At 42.7% G+C, this 25,510-nt stretch overlaps 1 protein-coding gene across 2 annotated transcripts in view; it reads right to left on the bottom strand.

Moving 5' to 3' along the window:
- The window catches only part of GALNT12 (polypeptide N-acetylgalactosaminyltransferase 12), a 51,125-nt gene extending 25,792 nt beyond the window's left edge, over positions 1-25,333 (bottom strand). Inside the window, exons 1-6 of one of the 2 annotated variants that reach the window (XM_063326321.1) lie at positions 24,816-25,333; positions 22,595-22,630; positions 9,427-9,596; positions 8,534-8,723; positions 5,062-5,247; positions 2,771-2,888 (exon numbers count right to left, since the gene is read on the bottom strand). In XM_063326321.1, the coding sequence (XP_063182391.1) occupies positions 2,771-2,888; positions 5,062-5,247; positions 8,534-8,723; positions 9,427-9,596; positions 22,595-22,630; positions 24,816-25,192 (1,077 nt within the window). In that variant the 5' untranslated portion in view covers positions 25,193-25,333. The remainder of the gene's footprint in view (positions 1-2,770; positions 2,889-5,061; positions 5,248-8,533; positions 8,724-9,426; positions 9,597-22,594; positions 22,631-24,815) is intronic. The other variant, XM_063326322.1, reaches the window with a different exon arrangement.
- Positions 25,334-25,510: the final 177 nt, after the last annotated feature.

The raw sequence follows: 25,510 nt of genomic DNA, 5'->3' as shown, positions 1-25,510 counted from the left end.
ACTGTAGGTTGCTAAGGAATGCTCATTAACTTCTGCTTCCTTTATTAAAACAGTTCAAAACTACTCTTGTCTTCCTCTGTTATGAAAAAATTAAGCATATTTCAGCTAAGCAATGCCTCAAAGGGCTTATTTATTTTTTGGAATGGAAAACACATTTCGACCTCCACCTAAAATCGGGTACAAACGAAGAGCAAGGAAAAGAGAGAGAAAGCAAGAAATTCGCTAGAGAAACCAAAGTCGACTACTAAATGCTAAACAAGTGACACTGGAGAATGTTGTACCCTAAAACTATTTGCACCTCCTTTAACACGGAAGTATGTTAGATTTCATGTATATATTGCATGCTCACGTGCATGCAAATATGGTTTTTTACTAGGTCTGGCTATCTCGCAGTTCATTATAAAAATGTACTTTTTTCCTTCAGCAGAAAAAGAGAACAAGGTGACATTCACTTTTACTTTCGCTTTCATCTTGGTGCATGCAGACTATTGATATTTTTTCTTTTCTTTTCAGACACAGATGGTGGCATTATGAAACGCTCCAGTAAAAGTACAGATGTCACCTTGGCATCCTCATCCCTGCCAGGGTCCTTGGACAACTGACCTAATCACTGGGTCAATGAACAAACGCTAAATAAGAAAAGGTCTATAAGCTCTACCACCTCCATTCTAACATTTTAGGATTCTCTGGAAGAAATAAAAAAAAAAAAAAAATAGAAAAAAGAGAATGCTACCTCCTGAACAAACTGCAGAAAATACTCTGTTCCTGCCCCTCTCTCTGCTGCAGTTTTGCTTGTGGCTAAGCCCCCCTGACCGGGGCTCGTGCCGGATCTGCTGGGAGTTGGGTGGGCAGAGGAACCTCCCCAGCGGAGTGAACCCATCCTGGCTGCTCCCACCGCAAGACAGATTTCCAGATCCGGACAGCAAGAAGCCATACAAAAACATCAGAAATGAGAAGATGCCAGGTGATCGCAGGCATATCATCCAGCCCCATAGGCAATGAAATTTCTATCCAAAGAAATGACTTAGCAATAAATAATTTTCCCTTTTGCACAGCATCTCTCGTGCCGTGATGGTGGGTTGAAAGGACAGACCGCAGGCAGATCAAGCAGTGGTCCCCAGAAACAAACTTACATTGCAGTGCCACTAGCAGAACCAAGAGCAGAGAGTGGGGAAAAGAGCTGCCACCAGGTTCCCCTCACTCCATGCGCAGGAGAGGGAAGATTAAAGGGTGTGTTTTGCATCCCTGAGAAAGAGGAGTTTCAATGCCCATTAATGGCCCATGAAGTGAAATTTTATCCAGCCAAATAGCATTAAGCAATTTGAAATCAAGGCACATTGACTCGATCCTGCATTCAGCACGCAGCCGCTATCTCTCTTAGTCATCATGCTTTTAGCCGAAGCTTTGTCCCTGTTGCACCTCTCAAAACCATAGAGAATTTCTTCCGTTTAGAATAATCGAAGTACGAGAAAGAGGAGGCTTGAGGACAAGTCCTTTCATGTCATCAGGAGAGAGTGGCATTTTCAGAGATGAGAAGAACAATGAATTAATTTACAGTGTTTTTCAGTATCCCTGCTCCTAATTTTCAGGTCTAGCAGGTCTGGAAGCCACCGAGACAACAGAATTAACACTGATTTATTCCACTTGACCTTCTTCAGCACCGTGGGCAGCCAGAAGAACACGGTTAAGCAACATCATAGCGCTCTGCTCTCTTCCACAAAAACCCTCACGGCAGGAAGCACGAGTACAAGGGCTTGAAATCAAACAGAGGAAAGCATGTTGTGCACAATTTGGATCCAAGTGCCTAGATCCTGCTGGCAACCTGCACTAGGAAAATTAACACGTCCTGGCATATTCGCTGGCCATTGCACAGTCCACCCTGCAAAAATGCTGGCATCCCAGAAGAGAGCTACTGGATCTACACATAGAAATGCAAATGTGACCATAAAGCATACCTGATGATGAGCAGAAAACAAGGAAAATTCAGGATACTAAGTTGTGAACTCCCTGCAAGCCAAAAACATCCCTGCAGTGTATCTCTTACATCACCACTGGATTGCTAAAGGTGATACAGGGCAAGCCAGAGGCAGCCAGCGCTCAGTGGGAATCAGCAGCAGCAGAGGTCATGGCAGAGTTGAGGAGGACAAGACTGTTTTGCTCATCAGCCTGGACTGACTTGTATCTCCTCTCTCTTCCCCTACCATAAATCCTTTTCATTCCAGCTATCTGCCTCACACCTGAGCACTGGTCCATACAGCTCTACGGTTCCTGGAGATTTTCCCCATCACCTTTTACAACCTTCACACAAACTTTTCCTGAAGTGAAACAGAATAAAGTCTTAAAGAAGTGCAGGGGTTGGACTGTCCCACCCCACTGGTAATTGCCACCAGCTGCCTCCTGCACACTCCATCAACCACGGTGAGAGCTCCAGTCACATTACAGAATTACAAATGTTTCTTCCCAACGATCCTCTTCAAGGCACCGAATGTAAACTTCATCCGCTAATACCACACCACTACTTACATTTTATACTGGCATTCAAAACAAAGACATGTTTTTAAAAACCGTTTTAAAATGGCTATTCAGAAGGAAAGTACAGCAATAACAAAGTGTGAGAACAAGGAAAAGAGATTGATATAAACATCTCCCAAAATATTCTCTTAATGCTCGCTTGCATTACAGATACCTCATTAAGTAAAAGGGTGTGAAGAAATAAATGAGACACTTGTTTTTATTCTCAGGAAAAAAACCTTTTAATTGAGCCACTTACCCTAAATGAGAATTCAAGGTTTTCTCCTCCCCAGACTTCCATTCCTGTGTCATAAGAACCAAGGTAATCAAAATACTTCTTGCTCACAGAAAACAGTCCACCTGCCATGGTCGGAGACCTAAAAAAGAGAATAGTAACTCTAAATTGAATAGAAAGCAAAAAAAAAAAAGATATAAACTAATGAACCAATGCAACAGATAAAAAATACAGTATATTTTAATTTTCCATTTTCTCAGTCTTTTCTGGATACAAAGTAACAGTCAGCCATTGATCAGTTATCATCAGGCCATTTAAATTTAATTTTGTAGAAAACTGTATCTGAAACAAGCTCCAGAATGTATTAAAAATAAAAATAACGATGAAATCAGAGAAGATAAACATTGTGTTAATATAAATTTTTGCAATCACAGTGCCTTTGTGAGCAACAATAAGTGACTAGTCTCTTACCTCCACACATAGTAGAACATAAGGTTTTTTATGGCAGAATAATATTAGCTCTGAAATTGTAAGTGCAGTATCCTTATATGTTTTACTTCAGTAATAAATAAACAAATGTTTGTGCTTCAGTAATTAATAAAAATATTCCTGATCCCATTAATATCAAGTGGAAAAAACTCTCAGACATCAATTGAGCAGAATTAATATAGCCCCTAAAGAGATTTATTTTTTTTTTTCTTTCTAAGAAGATTTGCCCTACTGTATTTTAAAATTTTTTTACTAAGTTCAGGGGAAAAAAAAGTAAAAAAATCTGGGGTCAAGACCAGATCCTCGTTGAAGACTACAAGACCCAGAGCAACAGCACACTTAAGGGATGTACTTCCAGTAGGGTAGCGTGTGCACACATATATGAACTTGTATTCATTCAACATTGTTCTTAATTGTTTACAGTCTTAGAAAAAGATCCTCTTTAAAGTGCCAAGCATATAATGCTGGTTGGAACTAAATTCAGCTGCCACTTCATGAATTTGACTGAATTGCTGTTGAGGTAAATGCTAACAAATGCTAGGTGCAGTGATCAGTTACTCTTAGTCCGTCAAAACTAATTTTACCAGCCATCTTTTTGAAGCAACACTGTCTTACGCTGTCACATGTTGTTTCAAAGGATGGAATGAGACGAAGTGAGATGGAAGAAAAAAAAAAAAAACAAAACTAAACCAAACTCCATAAGCACTCTTTTGTCTCACTCCAGATCTCGTCTTTCCAAATACAGCTGTCGGTGACACCACTCTCAGCACCGCTGCTTTCTCCAGACACTGGCCGAGCTCACAGTCCTCGGGCTACTGTGAAGCTTTATCCCTCATCATTTTCCCCTTGGCATGCCAAAGACAATTCTTCTTGTCGCGGAGAAGAAAAGCATCATATTTAAACTAAAGGTTTTAAAAATATTTACTCTATTTTGAAACTTTTTTTTTTAAAGGAGGATGTGGACTAATATATGCTGAGAAGGACTAAGTTCCTGCCTCACTTTTCCCATTTAAAAAAAATAACAACATTTTCTCTCAGTTGAGGATAAGTTCATTAATATTTGTGAAGTACTGGGTATTATTATCATGATAAGCAACCTAGAAAAGACTGAGAAAAATTAATCATTCTGTATTTTCTGTAGTCCATAAGATAACAGACTATAAATAAAAGCAAGAACTAATAAAATTGTGATGTTAAAAATGCCACACAGTTGCTCCATTTTTTACAATACACTGCTGAAATACAGCAACTTCCAAGTCGAACATAGCATATATTCACAGAAATTATGGTGGGTAAAGCTGTATCATTTCTTCCGAATAAAGAACCGGCACACTGTGGTGAAAACATCACAGGGAACCACCTTTATTGTCACAGTGCAGATGAAGTCTTCAAAAGTACTTTTGCCGTCTTACTGGCTGATGATTTTTTTTTTTCCCCTTTTTCATCATTGACCATGATACATTTTTTTTTTTTTACAACGTGGATCTATTCGCTTTTCACAGAGGACGTCCTTCAGTATTAGTTACCACTCAGAACCTTTCCATGTTCTGATAAGCGTCTGTGGGAGTTTGCCTGCAGAAGTCAAGAGACTACTTGTGCAATAAGGATTCCATATGGAAGAGTACACGGGAATTTCAGCTTTTAGAGCAACATTTTTCCAGGTGCACGGTGAGCAGAAGCTGCTTTGGAAAAAGAGGGGAACTAAGCAAAATATGTAATTTTTAGTAATATGCACATTTCTCAGATATTTTTCAGACCCTGGCATTTCAAAGTGAAATCAAAAACATTTGTAATATTCAGAGCTTCATAAGAGTGTAAAAATTAACCTGATCACGTCGGTCTTGGACTTCCTCCGTTTTTGTTCTCTTTCAGGAATCGTATGCCAAGTGAAGACCAGCCTCCAGTCAAATCCACCGATCTGTGGCTCGCCGGCATTTCCCAAGTACTCAAATGTATTCCAGTCAATAACATCAATAACAGGGCAGACGACAGCTGATTCTTCTTCTGCAATCCTAGTATGTTTTTAAAAGAAGAGGGTGACCCCCATTAGAAACTTCTCTCAAAAACTAGAGCTGTCAAGAATAGAGAACCCTTACAGCTACCAAACATGAAGTTTAGCTCTTTTTCAATTCATGCTGCAATACAAGAAAATAACGGCTACAAGGATAACAACCAATTTCTTGCTGGGGATGCATCAGGAGGATGCATCAGGATGGACTCGGCTGTAGGCACCAGGCAAGCATCAATCTTCCTCGACAGCAGAAGCGAGGTTACGCCAGATGGCTTGAGATAACACCCTGAGCATCTGGCTTGGCTGCCACAGCCAGCACCACGTTCTCAACAAAGATGTCTATTTTGTTTTGTACAGGTAACTGCCTTAAGATATTAAAAGAGCAGCACAATTGCATAGTTCTGCAAAGATGAATAACAAATAGGCTAGCTTCTTCACCCTTAAAGTCACGGTTGTTCTTGTAACTGTGATCATCTGCAAAACCTTATAACAAGCACTACAACAGCAACTCAAAAAGAAGCCATGAGCTTAAACAAAACAACCATGCGACGTCATCGGTATTAGATGTCCACCAGTGAAACATACATGACGAAGGCCTCCAGAAACCCTAGCAACACAGGAGATAAAAAGGAGAAGCAAGATAGTATGGCAGCATGACATACCTATCAGCAAGGCTGATCTAAAGATAGTTAAGATCTTAATCATACTAAGAATACATCAGAGCTGACGACATTTCTTGCAGGTCTACTTCTGTAAGGAGATAAACCCTTTCCTCCCATTTCTCAATACCATGTAGAGTTTTCTGGATTCCTTTCCAAAAGCATTTGCCCTTACGAGAGGCAATGGGATCCTTTGCCTTCACCTCAACTTATGGAAAGGTCTCTCCTGGTACTAGGGGAGATCAACTTCAAGTGCGCAAGTTCAAGCTAAGGTCTTTCTCCTAAATAACTCTTTAGCAATCTTCTCTACACTGTAGACATCTCCTGTTAGTTCACCGAAACCAAGTGACTTGTTTGACTTTAAGATGCTGGTACTTGCTTTAGCCTTGCATCTTCTGATTTGCACATTCCAGAGGAGAAGGAAAACTGAACTTGCTATGTTGCCAAACAAGGAAGAGATGTGATGTACCCGTCATTCAGGGGGAGCTAGTTCCTCATGGGATTATTAAGCTTAAAACCTGCTGGCTGACCAAGGGGCTCTGGCTCTGAAATTAGAGCAGCTTCTGGTGGGTAAATGCAGCAGAACAGCAGCATTTCCAAAGAAGTATTGTCTGAGCTGAGAAAGACTGCCTTAAGTATGAAATGGTCTCTTGTTGCTGGAGGGAAGAAAAAACACAGCTGTTTTCTTCTTTATGATCTCCCATTGAAATCCTGTTTGGTTGGGCTTATGCAAATATTGCTATCTCCTGTCTCACTTGCATAAAACTTACATACAAAGCAATGAGAATGATACACACACAGAGGAATAAAAATCCCAATAAAATGTAAAAATTCTTTGTTGCTCCTACAAAGGAAAAGGAGTAAGAATTAGGTAGCTGGCATGTGATTTCAGTTACGAAAGGAATCAGGTAAGTGAAAAGCCATCACCTTTTCCGTAAATTAAGAATTAACCAGATGGTACAATGTGCAGGCAGCTTACAAATACAACTATGTTTGCACTGCAAAATGCTAACACTGCTGTATTGCTCCCATACGCTGGGGTCAGATATGCCCTTAGAGATGAGGTCTGCATCTGCAGCAAGAAGGGCAAAAATTCCAAGACACATCCAGGGCTAACTTCTTACAGGTGGTTATTTACTACACTTAAGATTATCCCAATCCTTCCTCAAGATTGCCATCTAGTGGTTTGCTAAAGAAGTGAAGAAATTAGAGAATCATCTACAGAGTTACATACTGTTTTTTCAGAGGACAGTCATTAAAACTATGCTTATTCTTTGATTTTTACCCCTTTTCCTTTCTTCACATTATCTATAATGTTCAAAGTTAATCCACAGTTAATGGGACGATGCTCAATGTGAAACTTAGCAATAAGTTAAATATGACAATTTTAAGGAAAAAGAAAATTAAAATATTATTCCAGATACAGTTTCAAATGGACATGGGGAGTTTGAGAATGCACGCTCCACTAGGAATCAGGAAGACCTGCACACCTCAAGATAGAATGTGCTTTTTGAAGTCTCTCTCCAGTCTGCATAGGGCTGTTTTTTCTGGTCCTTCTCCGAAGTCTACAGTACCTGGTGGGAATCTTTATAGGATGCAAATCAAAACCATTGATCTTGAGGAAAGGATACTTTTTAAATTATGTTTTAAAGAGAGCTGGTTTTCTATATACAATATCTAGGAGGTCTGATTCAGATACTCTATCTATCAGTACCTGCTAATGGCATCCAAGGGGATAAAGACGTAAGCTGTCAGCAACCGGGGCAAAAGCAATACACCCTCACGCACCTGATGTGGGGGCGGCAGGGGGCTGTGGTGAGATGTACCAGTGGCTGAACCGATAGTGGGAAAACTGCATATATGGCTGCTGACTACGCGTGGGCGAGGCTTCAAGAACATCATAAATATTCTAAGTTGTAATAGAGAGGTAGTATTTTGGTTCTTAGGGGGTTTTGTTGTTTTTTTCTTTTTTCTTCGTTTTTTAGGTTTTTTTGTAATTAATGCAAGTTTTCTGAACTGCTTGACAGATCTGCAGTACAGATGAAAAACTACATAGCTGTTAAGTACACTGTCCCAGGACAGATGGCTTCCAAGTAAAAGCCAGTGTTGACTTAACTCCTCCCTTATCCTACCCCATGATGCTTTGTATCAGAACCAGTTTGGAAAGACGGATTCGCTCAGGACTAGGAAGATGGAGTTTATTGACTTACATTACAATCTGCTTATGCGCACATCGCCCTGCAACAGGGGATGTCTCAGGGCACGCATCTTTCCAGACCTTCTTCTCACCCACCACCCAGGCCGACAGAAGTAGCCACCTTTCCCAAGGTAGTTTTGAAGCTGGGGGAGGATTCCTTTTCTTGGAAATAAAATTTCCCCTTCTCTGAAGAATGACAGCAGCCTGGTCCTCAGGAGCAAACAAACAAACAAAAAAAAAAACACCTCCTGATCTTCCACATTTCCATTTGCTACCCCACCACCAGGAGACAAACCCTTGGCAGTGCCTCAGGGACCAGGCTGCAGTAACCTTCGGTAAACAACAGCAAAGAGTTATTCTTACACTGCAGAAGTGTGCCAAACTGTCTCTTCTGCAACGGGAAAGAAAACCAGCCCAGAGCGTAACCTCACCTTGCCAACAGCGGCTCCAGCCAGCCCTCGTGGCATTCGCAGTGGCAGTCCAGGAACGTCAGGATGTCCCCTTTGGCCACAGATGCCCCCAGCAGCCGGGCTCGAACCAGCCCCTCTCGCTTGTTCGCGCGGATAAGACGCACCTTGCGTAAACCAGCCACGTAATTTTCCAAAGTTTCCTTTAGATGTTCTGAAACAAACCAAAAAAAGAAAGGAAGAATATAGTTCTGGAATGATTAGTTTACATCATGATACAGAAAGCTCTTTTTTCAGCAGCATATTACTTATAGCATTGCCTTAAAGATACTGGCGTCTTGAATTCTGATTCTGCTATACTGTCCATGTTAGAAAAGGGCAAGGAAAAAGCACAAAACCTGCATGGACACAAATCACAGCTACTTTTAAGAAATTGAATGCTTCATATTTGCCTCTTAATTAATTTCCAAATTGTTAAGTGAGTCTCAAATGTTATGTAAAGCTTTCTCCACGCAGAAGTTTTATCCTTAACACAATTCACGTCTGGTGGAAAATGCCAGCATTGTTTTGTGTCCCATAATTCAACTGAAAACAGATAACCAGGTATCTCCTTACTATACATTACACCATTACTTGCTCAAATTAGGAAACCTGAAATGCTCCAGCCAGACCATAGTTATCTATATATGGAAGCACTCTTGTTACAACACAACAGATGTCCTTCCCCATTCTAAACTAAATTTTGTCCTGAAAATTTTCACTGGCACACTACAAGAAAACCCATTCTCCGGTTAGATGCCCTATGTTGTACAGTTTTACAGTATGTTACCCAAACAGCATATCTTTTCCTCCTGTGATGACTGTCTGACCAGAAAACCCCACCAACAATCAACATTGTTTAGAACTATTCTTCCTACCTTTGTCACTGTAATCATCTACAAGGATGATTTCTTCCAAAAGTATATCTGGAGACGTCTCAAGAACACTGTGAACAGTTCGCAGAAGCGTTGACCAAGCCTCGTTATAAAAAGCTATCACTACGGAGGTTTTGGGCAGGCTGTAATAATCATACTTCTTCTCTCTGCACCTGTAAGGGAAGGGATTACATTTAGGTACAAGGGCAAACGCATTTGTTAATTTTCAGAAAACTATTCGCAAGTGAAGAGTTCATATGCTACTTACTAACTGTGAACAAGAATACTAAAGCATCTTGGAGGCCTGTAACCAGTGGTGTCCCCCAGGGGTCAATACTTGGTCCAATTTTGTTCAGTATATTCATTAATGACCTGGATGATGGGACAGAGTGTATCCTCAGCAAGTTTGCTGACGATACCAAACTGGGAGGGGTGGCTGACACTCCAGAGAGCCGTGCTGCCATCCAGCGTGACCTGGACAGGCTGGAGAGCTGGGCAGAGAAGAACCAAATGAGGTTCAACAAAAGCAAGTGCAAGGTCCTCCACCTGGGGAGGAAGAATGCTAAGCACCAGTATAGGTTAGGGGTGGACCTGCTGGGAAGTAGTTCTGAGGAGAAGGACCTGGGGGCCCTGGTGGACAGTAAATTATCCATGAGCCAACAATGTGCCCTTGTTGCCAAAAAGGCCAATGGCATCCTGGGCTGCATAGGGAAGAGTCTGGCCAGTAGGTCGAAGGAGGTCATTCTCCCCCTCTACTCTGCACTGGTGAGGCCACGACTGGAGTACTGTGTCCAGTTTTGGGCTCCCCAGTTCAAGAGGGACAAGGAACTGCTGGAGCGAGTCCAGCGAAGGGCAACTAAGATGATTATGGGACTGGAGCATCTCCCTTATGAGGAAAGGCTGAAAGAGCCGGGACTCTTTAGCCTGGATACAAGTATCAAAAGGGTGGGTTGAAGGAGGATGGTGACAGACTCTTTTCAATGGTTCCCAGTGACAGGACAAGGGGCAACGGGCACAAGTTGGAACATAGGAAGTTCTGTTCAAATACAGGGAAAAACTTCTTTACGGTGAGGGTGACAGAGCACTGGAACAGGCTGCCCAGGGAGGTGGTGGAGTCCCCCACTCTGGAGATTTTCAAGACCCACCTGGATGCAGCCCTGAGGGATGTGCTTTAGGCAATCCTGCTCTAGCAGGGGAGTTGGACTAGATGATCTCTAGAGGTCCCTTCCAACTCTGAAGATTCTGGGATCTTAAAGAAACTGTATGCACATGGAAAAGTCAGGCAAACACTTTCAGGATGAAGTCCCGTTTGCACAGCAGCATTGTGACTAGAATTCTGCAACCTCAAAAAATGCCTACAAAGAAAAATGATAGGAGGTATTCTAGGCTGGTACGTGTGCAGTAGCTGTCTTTGCACAAAATTACCTGAAGCAGAGGAACAAGCAATGGCCAAAACATGCCTGAGATTACAGAAAGAAACAAAAAAAGGGAAATACAAAACCAAAGTGCGGTAAAAACAGTAGCATAAATTACTATAACTTGTGCTTTGGAAAATAAAACAAGTGCTAGACAGTAAAACCATAACTGTGAAGGAACAGCAATATATAAAGAGGAAAAAAAAAAAAAACTAGCTACAGAACTGAGCAGAATTTGGGAAGCCCACAGAACTGCCAAGATATAATAGTGAAATCCACAAAAAAACACAGACAGACATAGAAATGCATGGTTTTGGCTCTACAGAGAGCCAGGAAGTTTGCAAACCTTTGGATTAAGCTCCAGAATGTATGTTCATATATATATATATATATATATATATATATATATATATATATATATATATATATATATATATATGAACTTCCCTAAATGAACATAAGGATGCCAAGAAACTTCCAGCTAAGCCAAATGTGTAAATTGTTAAAGATTCCCCTGGTCTGAAAGAACTTTAAAATAATGGTGGTATTTTTTACCGTTTCTCCCCTTTTCTTAGAGCATTCTGTATGAGTGGTTTTGTTGAAAACAAACAGAAATACTTTAGAGATGTTTGAATTTTCTTATGCCTCCAGCTTACTGCTTGGAGTCACCAGGCCTTCTATGGGGCAGAAGGACACGCTTCAGCTTCTGTAATCCAGTAGATCACGACAGATACCGAAGCAGGTCAGACATCCCTCCTACCAAAAAGGAACATCAGCAAGCCCTCCAAAACCTATGCTGTTGGGAACAGAAGAGGGAAACCAGAACTGCTCAACAGAAAACATGATTGCAAAATCCCTTAGGTCAGTTTAGGGGAACTGAAATGCTTCAAAACACCCAGACAATAACATCAGAAGAAAACTGTATACCTATAGCACATTGGGAGTATATTTACTGCTAATTATTGCTGCTGTCAGCAATGGAAAAAGGCTACTTCTAGGTTTCTTTAAAGATGAGGTGGTATTTATTAAGATCTGTGGTATAGAAAGGAAAAAAAAAACAAAAACGCCTGAACCTAGTTAGAGTCTAACCCTACTTAGGATTAGGGTGTAAAATTAAAATTCTTAGGCAGAAAAAAAGTCTGTAGAGTACTTTTGTAATAAATACCTGAAAATGAGGCGGCAATAAGGAGAGATGACACTGGGGCAGGGGAGGCACACAGAAGGGCGCTTCTCAAAGATGAAGGGGATGCTATGCAACAACACCCACTGCATACGATGCGTATGCATGCATGCCCACATACAGATATACATAGACAGGCAGATATACAATATACACACACACTTATACAGTGAAGTACGAAAATGCCCATTCAGTTCGTAACTTGTCCCGAGGCCAACAGGGGCATTAACAGAGATCTGCCTCACACCATCAGCTGGTGACAGAAGTGATTTATTTTGCCAGATGTTCATGTAGTAACACATGAAAAGAGGAGTGACAGTTTAATTAACTTTAAAAAAAGGCAGGAAAACTTACTGTATGAATGTAATTTTAGAAATATGTATTTACGGAAAAACATTATTGAAAAACATTTACACTCAGTACTGCCAGGAAAAAATTATTCTTACACATCACAGTCACTTGTACCAGGTAATTTCAGTTCATTTCTTGATGGAAATGGGATCTTTACCTACCCATTTTAGAAAAATGAAGGAAAAAATAAACAGAAAACCTCCGGGAAAGCTTTCTCTGGAAAATATATCAGAAAGATTCACAGAATAATGATGATGTATTCCATTCTTTAAAAAAGGAAATCCACAAGGTCTAAAGAAGCTTATAAGCCTAATTATAGGTTAAAGACTTCAATGGATTTGCCTGAAAATCACATGCTGGAGACGGGAAACGTAATTTGGCACAGGGCAAGGCAATCCCCCAAACTGTTTGTGATTCACTGTGCGTTGCTGCCTCCTTCGATGAGCGTACCCTGCACCGCGGGAAAAGGTCAGCCTCCTACGGGACATACCAGAGCACACGTTTCTTAGGTTTCTGAAGTCAAGAAAAAGGCCAAAACTATCAAGGGTGTTTTATTTACTAGCTCCTTGGTGGAAGGCAGAATGCGAGCGCAGAGAAGCGACTTGCCAGGGCAGGGCAAGCTGCCGGCCAGGCTGCCCTCAGCAGTGCCCGCATCCCCCCGCAGCCCCCGGGCCCCCCCAACAGCCCCGTCGGGGAAGGCTGACGGCCCGCCAAAGAAAGAAACCCACCTCTCACCATACACATTGAAATACATAGAGCACAGCTGGAAGCTTAGCTTTTTAGTACGTGAAGCTTATTTTGGGGAAAACTAATCGTCACGTACAGGCCAACTAAACATTTGAAACTGTTAAAGAATTAGAAAAAAAAATAAAGTTGTGCAACTTCTACACAGATTCTCATGTTTATCTCAGAAATTATTTCCAAGACATGTATTTCTTTCCAGATTACTACAAGAGTTCAGCCGCTAGCACTCGCAAATATTGTTGATGAAATGAAGCATAGTTTTCCTCAACTTTCTGCTTTGAAAGAAATTTCAAAGAGTTTTGCTCGGTCTTCAAAAATAATCCCATCAGGGACATTATAAATCTAAAGTGTTCAAACCCTGGCAAAATAATAGTGTAAGAAAATCATAAAAAAAAATGAATCCCTAAAATGGAAATGCTTAGAAGTGTTGTTGAATAACAATTAAGCGGCATGCAAACAGACACTAAATACTACCATTTAACACAATACACAAGCTTCAAAAAAACCCTACAAATATGAAACCTGACTTAAAGCCTAGTGGTCATAACTCAGCTTTTCCATTTCCCAACTCCTATTTACAACAGAACCACCTGAACAGTGCATCTTCTGTATTCACCTTTGCAAACTTCAGGACACATTTTTATTCTCTGTGTGTCACCCAAGTATCCAAGCTCCTACTTTCCAAGTGAATCATTTCACTCCTACTTTGGGTTCTGCAGAAAAACAAATGCGTATCGGTTACAATATGTCATTAAAATGACAGGGACAATACAAACTGGTGACCACGGTACAAAAATATGTTTTTGCAGATACTGGGAATGTATGTTTATAATGCCTATACAGCAAGCTGCTTTCAGCTTCTGAGGTGCTCTTCAGTGCCACCCTAAATGTGTAACACCGGCCTTTCCCAATACAGGGGATCACGTTGAGACAAGATTAATTGTCATGTTAGCCACCTAAAAGCTGGGTGCTAGCTTGGAGTTAATCGTCTGGATTCTGCATGTCCATAAAGACTAATCCAGAGGCAATTCACCTCACTCTCCTTAAGACGTTTATCTGGCACAGACAAACAGATTTCCCTCTGGTCTACAGAGGTTTAACTACAGCGCAGATGCTTAACTTTTCCGTGGCTAAAGTTAAACAACAGGAAACTCCCTACAGTCCCTACTATCGGCTGCCTGATACATCACCTTGAACCTGGTTATCAAAACTACCAAACGGTTTGGAAAAACATAACATAGACATGAGGAAATGAGTTGCCTGTAAACGTGACATTTCCAAGCATAGATGATAAATGCAGAAGCATGGTCATTTGTAGTCCAACGTATTCCATCACTACATTTATTACCTTATTAAAGCACAGGAACTTTACTATTTATATAGATAACAATTACATATATTAAAAAAACCTCAAAAGTGTGTGCGTGTTGAGTGGGTTCATTTTCTTCAGGAAAGCACACGTATCCCTAGCCAAGCTGATTTTGGAAAAAGTTATCAGATAGCAGGATCAGCCACTGAAGAAAAACCCATTGCCAGCGCATGCGAGTAGCCTTCTTAAAGCCAGCAAAACAAAGGTGTGTTTTAAATAGCACTTGGATTTCATTGAGAAACAGTGATATACAATGGATAACAACCATAACGGGCAATGTGATGCAAAGGAGTGACACCTCCCCAGTCCTCCGATGGCTCCCATTCTCTGCAACCCCACTAGAAAACACACAAGCAGAGTCTTTGTGCACGGCAGAGCTGCACCCAGAGAAAATGCAGCCAGGACTGCTCCGTGCCACCTCCCAGGGAGCGGGTGGGACACTGCCCCGCTCCAGCAGCGCCCTGCTGCTGCACCTCCTTGGATTCCCTCAGGCCCCCTCTGCCACACTGCGTGGACGTTCCAGGAACCCTCCTGCTTGATCACCGCAGCTTAAAAGACAGGTATAACACAAGAAACACCAAGAGACCAGCTTTTGTTTATCAACTCATAATAAAATCAGCGTTTGCGTTTTAAAAATTCTAATTGTATTCAGCCACGAATCTTTAAATTCCTAGACAAGAGAAAAGAGAGAGAGAATAACGCTGTGCCTGAAGACAAACTTAAAAGACAAGTTGGCTGCGTACCATCTTTCCTGGATCTTTCACTACAGCACCTACTCAAACACCCGCCTCCACAAAATGCAACCTGAAGCGAAGTAAGTAAAGGGGTATCATCATATACATCCACCTTCCTGTGGGGTTTCAGTTTTATGCTTTTACACCGCATTTGCGAGTCACAGTCTAACCGAGACTATACGGCTGACAAGTTTTATAATTTAACCTTGGAATCTACCGCGCTACGAAATCTTCTGTTCGCAAGTTTTACAGTAGGTTATTTATTAGAAACTAAGGAGACATCAGTCAGGAAATGCCTAAACAAAATTAAAATGGGCTATTTTAGAGAACATTTGTGTCAATTAATGTAATCACTCAATTTATTTCATTGTAAGGAGCTGTTTCTCTCTTAGAGATGCATATCTATACACAGGGAGAGACAGCATGAATGTGTGCACACCGGGCATGCTGCCATGAGTTAATTAGGAATGGTTGCTGACAGACTTTTATGTAAGACTTTCACCACAACTGCAACAACAGTACGGCAAGAGAAAATACATTTTTAATCTCCAAATTTTTATGTTCTAGATGCCAAATTGCACATATTTTAAGAAAAAATGGGAAGTGTTCTGTGAGTTTTGAAAGATTTGTTAAGAATACAATTGGCTCAAATTATTTCACGCTTTCTAAAGGTATACTTAATTTTTATAAATAACATTCTGGAACATTATTAATGGAAAAAAGTATATGTTGAAAATCAAGATGTTAAAATTATTCTCGGCAATCCACAAAACCAAAATTGTTCTAGACTGCTGAAATTTTTAAGTTTAGAAGTTTCATTATGAATGCCTGAAAATACAGAGTTCAAGATTCTTTAACTTCTCTCGGGAAGTTCAGAACAGCCTCTGTCACTGCTATATCTGATTTAAAATGATTTATGTGACCACATTACGTGACATTGCAACATACGTGACATCATCTGGCAAATATTGTCAGGCTCCTGCTTCAGGCTGGGTTGCACGCAGTGAGCTAGGAACCAGGCTTGCTGGGTTTGTTACAGTGGGTGGTGGACATGCTGACTCACACCACCACCTTCTTTTCTCTTCCTAATTTCATAGAATGGTTAGAGCTGGAAAGGACCTTTTAAAGATGATCTAGTTCCAACCCCCTGCCATGGGCAGGGACACCTCCCACTAGACCAGGCTGCTCAAAGCCCCATCCAGCCTGGCCTTGAACACTTCAGGGATGGGGCATCCACAGCTTCCCTGGGCAACCTGTTCCAGTGCCTCACCACCCTCACAGTAAAGAATTTCTTCCTAACATCTAAATCTCCCCTCTTTCAGTTTAAAACTGTTACCTCTCATCCCATCGCTACACTCCCTGACAAAGAATCCCTCTCCACCTTTACTGTAAGGCTGCTGTAAGGTCTCCCCGGAGCCTTCTCTTCTCCAGGCTGAACAACCCCAGCTCTCCCAGCCTGTGTTCATAGGAGAGGTGCTCCAACCCTCTGATCATCTTCATGGCCCTCCTCTGGACTTCCACAACAGGTCCACGTCCTTCTTACATTGGGGGCCCCAGAGCTGGAATTCGTACAGGGCTAGGATGCTGAATTAAACAGCATTAGTAAGAGCAAACATGGCCTTTTGTGGGCTGTAGCTGAAAACAGCTGATCTGGACAAATGGGCATCTCAATCCAATTTCACCTCTGCTCCCCACCCCATAAACTGCAGAAGCAGCAATGTGAACTCAGGGGTCTACCAGGCATCTTCACCCAAAAGAAAACACCTCTTCCTCCCGCCCTCCCAAAGCCACGGCAGAGGACACGGCTGTGCTGGGGTCCTCTTCTCCCCGCTTTTCCACTTCTCCCTTCCCTCCTGTTCCCAGCAGCAGCTGAGGGTTCCACAGGGCCATCCACAAGCATCCCAAGCTCAGCAGCATGACACGGGTGACAGCGATGGTTTCTGAGCCACCCTGCAGAGTCACAGAGGTCACATTACCTACTCCAGGCTGAACACGCGTTTGAACAGCTGCTCCTCACTCCTCCTTGGGGGGGAGCAACCTATTGATAAAATCCAGCGTGTGAGCCAAAAGCAATGCAGCCATACTATACTAAAACCCCGGATGATCTCCAGAGGTCCCTTCCAACCCCTATCATTCTATGTAGAGGTGGGACATTTCCAGTGGAATTAAAGGATATGATAAACCAGATTATTCTTATCTCCTCCCAGCACTACCCCATTTTTCATGATAATTTGTGTTCTCACATAAAACTGCCTTGAACCAACTGGGTTTTTTTTAAAAAAAAGAAAAAAAGAAAAAGAAGGGGTCTTATCTGAGCACAGAAAGGCTGCACCTGGTTCTGCACACCTACATACCGCACGCATGTTCAGATATTACAGAAAAAGGTGCTGACATTTATGGAAGGTGTGTCTTGGTCCAATTAGCGAAGCAGATAGCAGCGAGGTGCTGATAACAGCCAGAATGGGCTAATTACTCAGGGCAAGGCTGGAACACGTAAGCAACACGAGTTAAAACGATGCTGGCCCACATTTCCCCACCACTCGCTCCCAGCCCAGCAGCCCAGGTAAATGCTCCCTAAACTGCATCTGCTGAAACAAACCTCGTTAGGAAAGAGCCCCCCAGGAAATAGTTCAGTCTACAACACCATGATATGATCAAGTCTCTGAAAACAGAGGCTAGCTAGATCGTGAAATTGTTTTCCAGTTTATTTGATGTTTTAAAGAACGATTCTCCCAGTGACAACAAGGTCTCAACAAGACAGACTGCCAAACGCTGCTTTAAGATTACAGATAATAAAGGGCTGCACTGGCTAGTATAAAAACATTGTGAGAAGTAAGGAAGAAAGCTGGGAAGTCTGAAACAGAAGAAAATATTGTCAAAGAAGGTTGAGGAAAAAAAGCAAATCTGTTTAAGACAAATTAAAAATACATTAAGAAAAGATTGCCTAGAAAACTCACCTATGAGAGTGGACTAAATCTATCTAAAACTAATCTAAAGTCCACAAGTCTAAGAAATCCACAGATCCTCCTAATTCCAAATTGTTAGAAAAAGGCAACAGAAGTTCCTCCCTAGCACAGATTCCAGATGTGCAGACCAGAAGGCATTTCTGCATGTGTCCATGGGGAAAACACAATTATTTTTTTATTTTATTTCAATGATTTGAAATAGTGGTTTCATTTTGCTCAAATGGTTACCCATGTTTGCAATTTTCTTCCAAGGTCATGAGATACACTTAACATTTGCACAGAGCCATAGGATTTCCTACGCCTAAATTCAGAAACTTACTTTGATGCAAGTAATCTGATTCAGAACAAGCGAAATGTTTTGCAAAGTAATACAATAACTGAAAGAAGTTATTGTAACCATCGCTAATAGTAGGGTGTGGATGCACCTGGTCCTTACAGACAATTGTGTATAGTAAAAGCACTGTTTAAAGAAGGGGAAAAAAAATAATCATAGTTTGTGGTTACTATCACTGATCTGGGAACTTTATCAGGTTAAAAAAAGAAATCAACCACTCATCTAGATGTCAGAGGAAGCTGAGGATCTCTACCAAAATCTGTAAAGAAAAACAGCCAAAAAATAATCACGTTAGCTCCTCTGGAAAATGTTTGCAGGTGACTATTAAATGAAAGCATAATGACAAAGAAAACCGACACATTGTTACAGAAGATAGGAAACAATAGTAAGAGATCCTAAAGCACTTGTGGAAGCATTGCTGTATTCTTATTCTGTACTGCTTTAAAAAGCAAGCCTGCCTATTTAAAAAAGAAAAAGACAACAAAAACCCAGCCAAACATAAACAATGCTGCAGATTTATTACTCCCTCACTTAACTGTGTGAAGGAGGAAATTAGATGTCCCAGAGACACACTGCTTTGCAGGTCTAAAGCCCGTTTATAAATACAAAGAATCCTGCCAACTAACAATAAAGTAATGACTAAAAGGTATTACATTTAATGTAGTTACCAGTAACCAATTATCTCCTCCAAAAAAGCTCAGAAAACAAACAAAACCAAAAAAAAAGCGAGCCCCAAACCAGTGACCATAGTGCTACAAAACTACTAAAGCAAATACACCTACAAGTGTTTTATGCAAAGGACTTGCTCCTAAGTAGAAGAGCGCTGGGTCTTCTGGACTCTGACCAAACATAAAGCATGGGAATACCTGTGCCAACGCAAGCCCTCAGCACAGAGCACGCAATCAGCTGTAGGATTAGAGGGAAGGGATGCGCCATCAAGGTCGAGCTTCTGCAGATAAGCTCTCCAGAGAGTTCACTTTTCCTAGACGCATTGCAAAAAAAAAAAAAAATCACCACAGTTTTTCACCTTTAGATAACGAACGGAAGAGAAGCTTCTGGGTGAAGTCCGTCAGTCACCACGGTGTGCCAGGGAGGAAACACCCGGCTGCTGCGCCATTTCCTGGAACAGGGTCAGGTGAAAACTCCCGGCAGGAGCAGCGTGCCCATCAAAATCAGATGCTGTGATTTTGGGAGCAGAAGAGAGACCAAAACCTAATCTCCAAGACTATGCTGGGAATTTGCTAGCGAGATACTGCCGGGTGAGCAGCCTACATAATGTGCTATTTACCACCCAGTAAACAAAACAAAACATGGTAATAAGTGAAACTGTAAGAGAATCACGTTCAAATCTGGCAACAGGCAGAAAACGCAGTTTGGAAAGTCAGAAAAATCTTAGCGCAAGATTGTTACTCTAAACTCAGCCCAAAAAATAAATACTATAGGCATAAATGATGGAGACAGAGGAAATTAGGTATTTGTGTGTATCTACCTACCTATATATACACAGACACTTAATATACATACAGCTGCTTAAATACATCCATTAAACATACACATATATATAAAAAAATAGATATAAACAAACCTCTCCAAAACACAGAAAAATATCTAGAATTGAAGAACAAATATCTAAAACTTTGTTTATAGCTGCTAATTATTATGCAGAGCACATTCAAACTTCCACAGGCTTTGTGGCTACTGAAAATCATTTCCCAGGTAGGGAAAGACAGGAAAGACTTACAAATCCATTTGCCTGCAAGGACAAGTGAAGTGAGGATCAAGAGCTCACTCAGTCTTCTGCCATGAAAGAGACAACATACAATGCTGAGTTGGCACAAAAGTGCCTATCCCTACCTTGTTCCTTTTGTAACAAGTCAGCTAAAAAAAGGCTGATGTGATTTTACAAAAACCATCCCTGAAATAGATGTGCAATGCACCCCTACTGTGAGAAATATAAAAAGAAAAAAAAAAAGGTAGAATGTCTAAAATCAGGAACAATGCTCAAGAACAGTCCTGAATCTAAAAGAACCCAAGAAGAAAAACTAAAAATATATTTCTTACACATTGTAATAAACTGTAAAAGGCTGTCTGAGACACCCTAACGGTTGCCTGCTGGACCCTGCAGTCCTGTAAAAGGAGCAGGCGTTGAGAAGCCCGGCCAGCCAGGATGCGGCTGTGCCGTTGTGCAGGGCTGGGGGGAAAGACAGAGCAGCAGCGGCCAAAACTCTCGGCCCAGAGCCTACCCCGCTGCACTTGCAGGGCATCCAGCCCCAGCAGGGCCCTCAGCAAGCCGATGGCTGACAGAAGATGCTTGCTTGTTTTAAACCTGCTATAATTGTTGCCTCCCATATGCATATAAACTGAAGAAATGCAGGACAGACCTTGGGAGGATGACCTGGGCCATCTAGACAACGTTATGATGGGTGAGGGAAAAAGTTTCATTGTGGCAGTGATGTAGCCTTGAAAGAGGTGCCCAGAGAGGCTGTAGAATCTCCATCCTCGGAGACTTTCAGCAATCTGACAGGACAAGGACGGCCCTTAGCAACACGCTCCAACACCAGAGTCGCCCTGCCCCCAGCAGGAGGTTGGGCTAGAAACCCCAGATGTTCCTTCCAGCCTCTGTCACTCTCTGACTCTATGGCAAATTTCACTTCCAGCCTTGTACAAACTGTGTCACCATTTAGTAGTTTCCTTACATTCCTATGCATAACATTTTACCAAAAGAACAATATTAACAGCTTGTTTTTATATATATATATATATATATATATATCTATTACAGGTTTATTTAATTTGGCTTTATGTATGTTTAAATATATATTTATGTATACATATATGTGTACATACATATACACGTATAGGTACATATATACGCACACACAATTCTAGCCACCAATAAAACTGAAGAGCTCCTGCGTGATGAAGCACAGTATTATCAGTCGCTGACCTCAAGTGCAGACATTTAAAGGAAGCAGGAAGTGTCTAAAGGAAACAATAGAAGTTGTCAAGTTCTCCCATGTCTGTGTTTCGATAGAAACAGGATCAGTTCTCAAAAAAACACGTTACAGTGGTTTGTAATAACAAGAAGGAATAAAGGGCTTATCAGTACTTACATTGGCAGGAATATATTAGTGGGAGAAACACCTGAAGTTGAAGAAACTTACATAATAAAGTAAATTAACACCTGTATAGGATTCATAGTCAAATTTTGTCAAACAATTCATTATTTGGCAGAGTAATCTCAGCCAAACTATTCTTCTTCTCTTCCCGCACAGTATTATCAGACATAGGTATTAGGTCGTGGGGATGTTGCCTATCTTTGTTTCCCTTTCTTCCACCCTCCCATTTTCCTGGGATCTAAAATTTCCAGACTTACCTCCACACACATAAGAATATGCTGAAGCAGACCAAAAGCCCATAGCCCAGAATACAGTCTCCAAGCATAGTATCTTTTAATGTCTCACGAATACTCGACTTGAATTTTCTAGTAGATGGGCTTCCTTATGCTTTACAATAAAGGATTTTTGGAAAAAAGAGGTGGCAGGATTTATCTACTTCATGCATCGACATGGTATTGCAGCAGCTCAGCAAGAGGCACCCTCTCAGTAGCCTATCTTTTAGCTGTAAATTAATTATTCACTTCTTTATGGAAGCCATGCCATAAGTTGAACTGCATTGGGTCCAACATGCATTTTTGTGGAACTTTACCAGTCACGTGACCCTCCACTATTAAAAAAAAAAACAACCAACCAGACAACAACAAAACAAAAGCAACAACAAAACAAAAAAATCACAACTGCTTCATAGATTTTATCCCGTTATTTATAAATGCAAGGAATTTCCACCTTATTTCACAGTTGTTTAAGGACCTCATCAAAAGCCTCTGGGAAATAACAACACATTTCCTTACTTAGATAATTAAGACCTTCAAAGAACTGCAATAGGTTTGTGAGACACGTCATCCTTGACAAAAGCCAAGTTGACTCTTTCTCAATAGAGCACGCCTACCTACCTGCTACCAATTATTTTCCTTACCACAGTTTCTAAATAATATGCCTGGAAGAGACCCAAGGCTTACCAGCACACAGTTTTCTGGTTCTCCTCTGTGACTCCACTAAAAAAAAACAAAAAACCAAATGGTGTAGACCTTCTGGTCTTCAGGTACCAAGATTTTTTCATTGATCACATCTAAAATTTAGCCTTTGCATAATTTTTGTGGACTGCTTGAAATCTATCATTACTATTTATTTCCTACTATTGTAGCCTCACGAACCACACAAATGTTCATCAAAGATCATGAATGGTCAAGCATTACCAACCTTAAAATAAAGGAACAAAATCATGTTTTTCCTAGACTTGACATTTCAACCTGTATAGCCTCTAATCTTACACTGAAGTGGAATAAATTTTCTACTGCTACAGGCTTGGTAATACCTTTTTCAATACTTTTTTTTTTTTTAAAAACTTCCATCTCTTACACGGTCTTCCTTCTTAAGAGATGTAGTTAATGATTTCGTTGCAAAATTGTCTTTGGGGAAGTTTTTGTTGTGGTTTTTTTTTTTTTTTTTTTTTTTTTACATTTGCTGCGTGAGTTGGTTAGATGTTCTGTGATGCTTCTGCCATAATGTAGATTTCACTGTGTGAAAAAGCATAAAGCACCTGCCAGCAGATACTGCAAGAGCACAATACAGCCCCAGCCTCAGAAGGCAACTGTCTCCAAGATTATGTCACTGACGCTTTGTGACGCTTTTGTTTTGGATAAGCTTTTTCATTTTAACATCCAACTATTCAAGTCAAAAAGGGTGTGTCGTTGTAGCCAAAAACCCATCCACCCATTTACGTTATTTTCATTTCAAGACTCTCCCCCACTCCCCCCCCGCCAATTAATCTATAATAATCTATAATACAGCTCAACAACTGTAATCTTTCATTTCCTCCGACACCCTGCCTGAGAGAAGTGGCAGGAGTCCAAAATGATTTAAATTCTTCCTGTAGAAAAAATGCAACTAAAATGGTCCTTTTTAGCCTATGGTCTATAGGCTGCTTCTAAGGGGAGAATGAAAGAAAAACAAGCCTACGGTCATGCTTAAATTCACAATAAAAAGGCCTTGCACTTGCACTGCAGTTGTTTAAGAGCTATCATAGGATTCATGTTTTAGATTCAGCACTTATAACTAGAGTTGGGTGAACTACCGGACAGGACACATTGACATGAAGTCAACTCATGGTAGAGGCAGAGCCCTGCTTTTTCCCCACAGCTCTTTACTACCGCACCACACAAACCTGCTGCAATGAAATAAACTGGCTGAAGCCAAGCTCGGGTGAAACACAGGAGTGGGCTCTGCAGCCATGCCTCTGTCCTGACTCCTTGGGCCGACCCATTCCTCTCACCCCCTGGCTTCTTGCTCCCGGGACAGCCCACGGTGGGACAGACCACTCAGCTAAACTGAGAGTTTGCCTTAGGCCAGAACTGATCCTGGAGCCAGACCCGCTGGGCAGCACCGACTTCACAACCGTGCCGAACTGCTGCCTGTAAACAAGAATCACCTCAGCAAACAGCATCTAATCCTCCGTTTACAATTGCTCATGCCACCATCTGGCATTAGTGTTGTAACTGTAAACATAAATTGTCCCAGCGACTAAGTATCTGGGTACAAGCACAGCCCCAGTTCAGAAGAACATCATGCATCTCTGAGAGCATTTACACATCGCTCCTGGGAAACCTGATGATAAAACAATCTGCTTTTATACTGTGTGGCATAGGACATTTGAACACAATGCAAAGCTGAGGTCTGGGAAGCATAACATTTGTAAAGCTGGGAGTGGCTGTTAAAGTATGCTGCTGCCTACGGTGACTTACCCAGGGGAGGCAGCAGGAGAAACAAGGCATCGTGCCACTGCTTAAGGGCTGAAACCCCACTGCTGGGGGCTACCAGAGGGAAACACCCTCTCCCGAGCTGCACACCCACCACCACCACGCTACTGTTTCTGCCCTGTGGAGGAGCGAGAACCAGGCAAAAACCGGCAACAGGTTTAACTTTGTGAGCAAACGCTGTAATTTTTAAAGCGTAAAAAGAGGGGGAAAAGAAAGTTTTAAAAGCCTCCACGTTCCTGAGTGAGCTACAGCCGGTTACCCCGCGCCGACCGCCGCCACCAAACACTCCTCTGCGCGGGAGAGCTGCTCCGGGGAACCACACCAGTGGCGGGCACGGCTCCCCTGCCCCCGTCCCCACCTGCCCCCGCGGTCCCCGCGACTCCGGAGCCCGGCGGGGGCGGCAGGTGGCGCGGCGGGTACTCACAGCGGGTGCCAGCGCTCGGGCAGGCGGCGGTGCAGGGAGATGCGGTCGCTCAGGTAGATGTTGATCTGGTGCCGGCGGATGCTCTCCTCCTGCCGCCGCTTCTCGGCCGGGCTCAGCTCCAGCCGCACCGCCCGGCCCAGCTCGCCCAGCGACCCCGGCTCCGGGGCCGGTTTGGCGTACACCGGCTTCCGCAGCAACTCGCTGTCGGCGGGAAGCAGCGGCGGGGCGCGGCGGGCGGCGTGGCGGGGCGGCGGGCCGTGCCGCCAGGCGAGGAAGCCGAGGGCGGCCAGCAGCCCCAGGGCCAGCAGCGCGCCCCCGCCCCGGCAGCCCCGGCCCCGCTTGCCCCAGCACATCCCGCGGCCGAAGCGGCCGGCCATACCGAGCCGGGCGGCGGGAGCCGCGGCCGGCCTCTTCCCGGACACGGGAGCGCCTCCGCCCCGGGCGGACTGCGGCGAAGTTCTCACCGACCTGCCCACGCCGCGCTGGCCCCCGCCAGGAAACACCGCCCGGGCTCCTCCCGCCGCCCCGCCCCGCCCCGCCCCGCCCCGCCGCCGGCCCGGCCCGGCCCGCGGGGGCGCGGAAGAGCTGCCGCGGGGCGGGGAGCGGCTGCCGCCGGCAGACCCGGGGCAGGGAAATCGCCCCCCTCTATGTCGGCGAGACCGGGGGGATGTGACTCTCCCGCTCCCCAGCCGGCT

This window comes from Chroicocephalus ridibundus, chromosome 2 (genome assembly GCF_963924245.1).
Source record: "Chroicocephalus ridibundus chromosome 2, bChrRid1.1, whole genome shotgun sequence".
NCBI lineage: Eukaryota > Metazoa > Chordata > Aves > Charadriiformes > Laridae > Chroicocephalus > Chroicocephalus ridibundus.
Note: the sequence above shows the minus strand (reverse complement) of the source record. Positions and strands in the feature narration are given on the sequence as shown.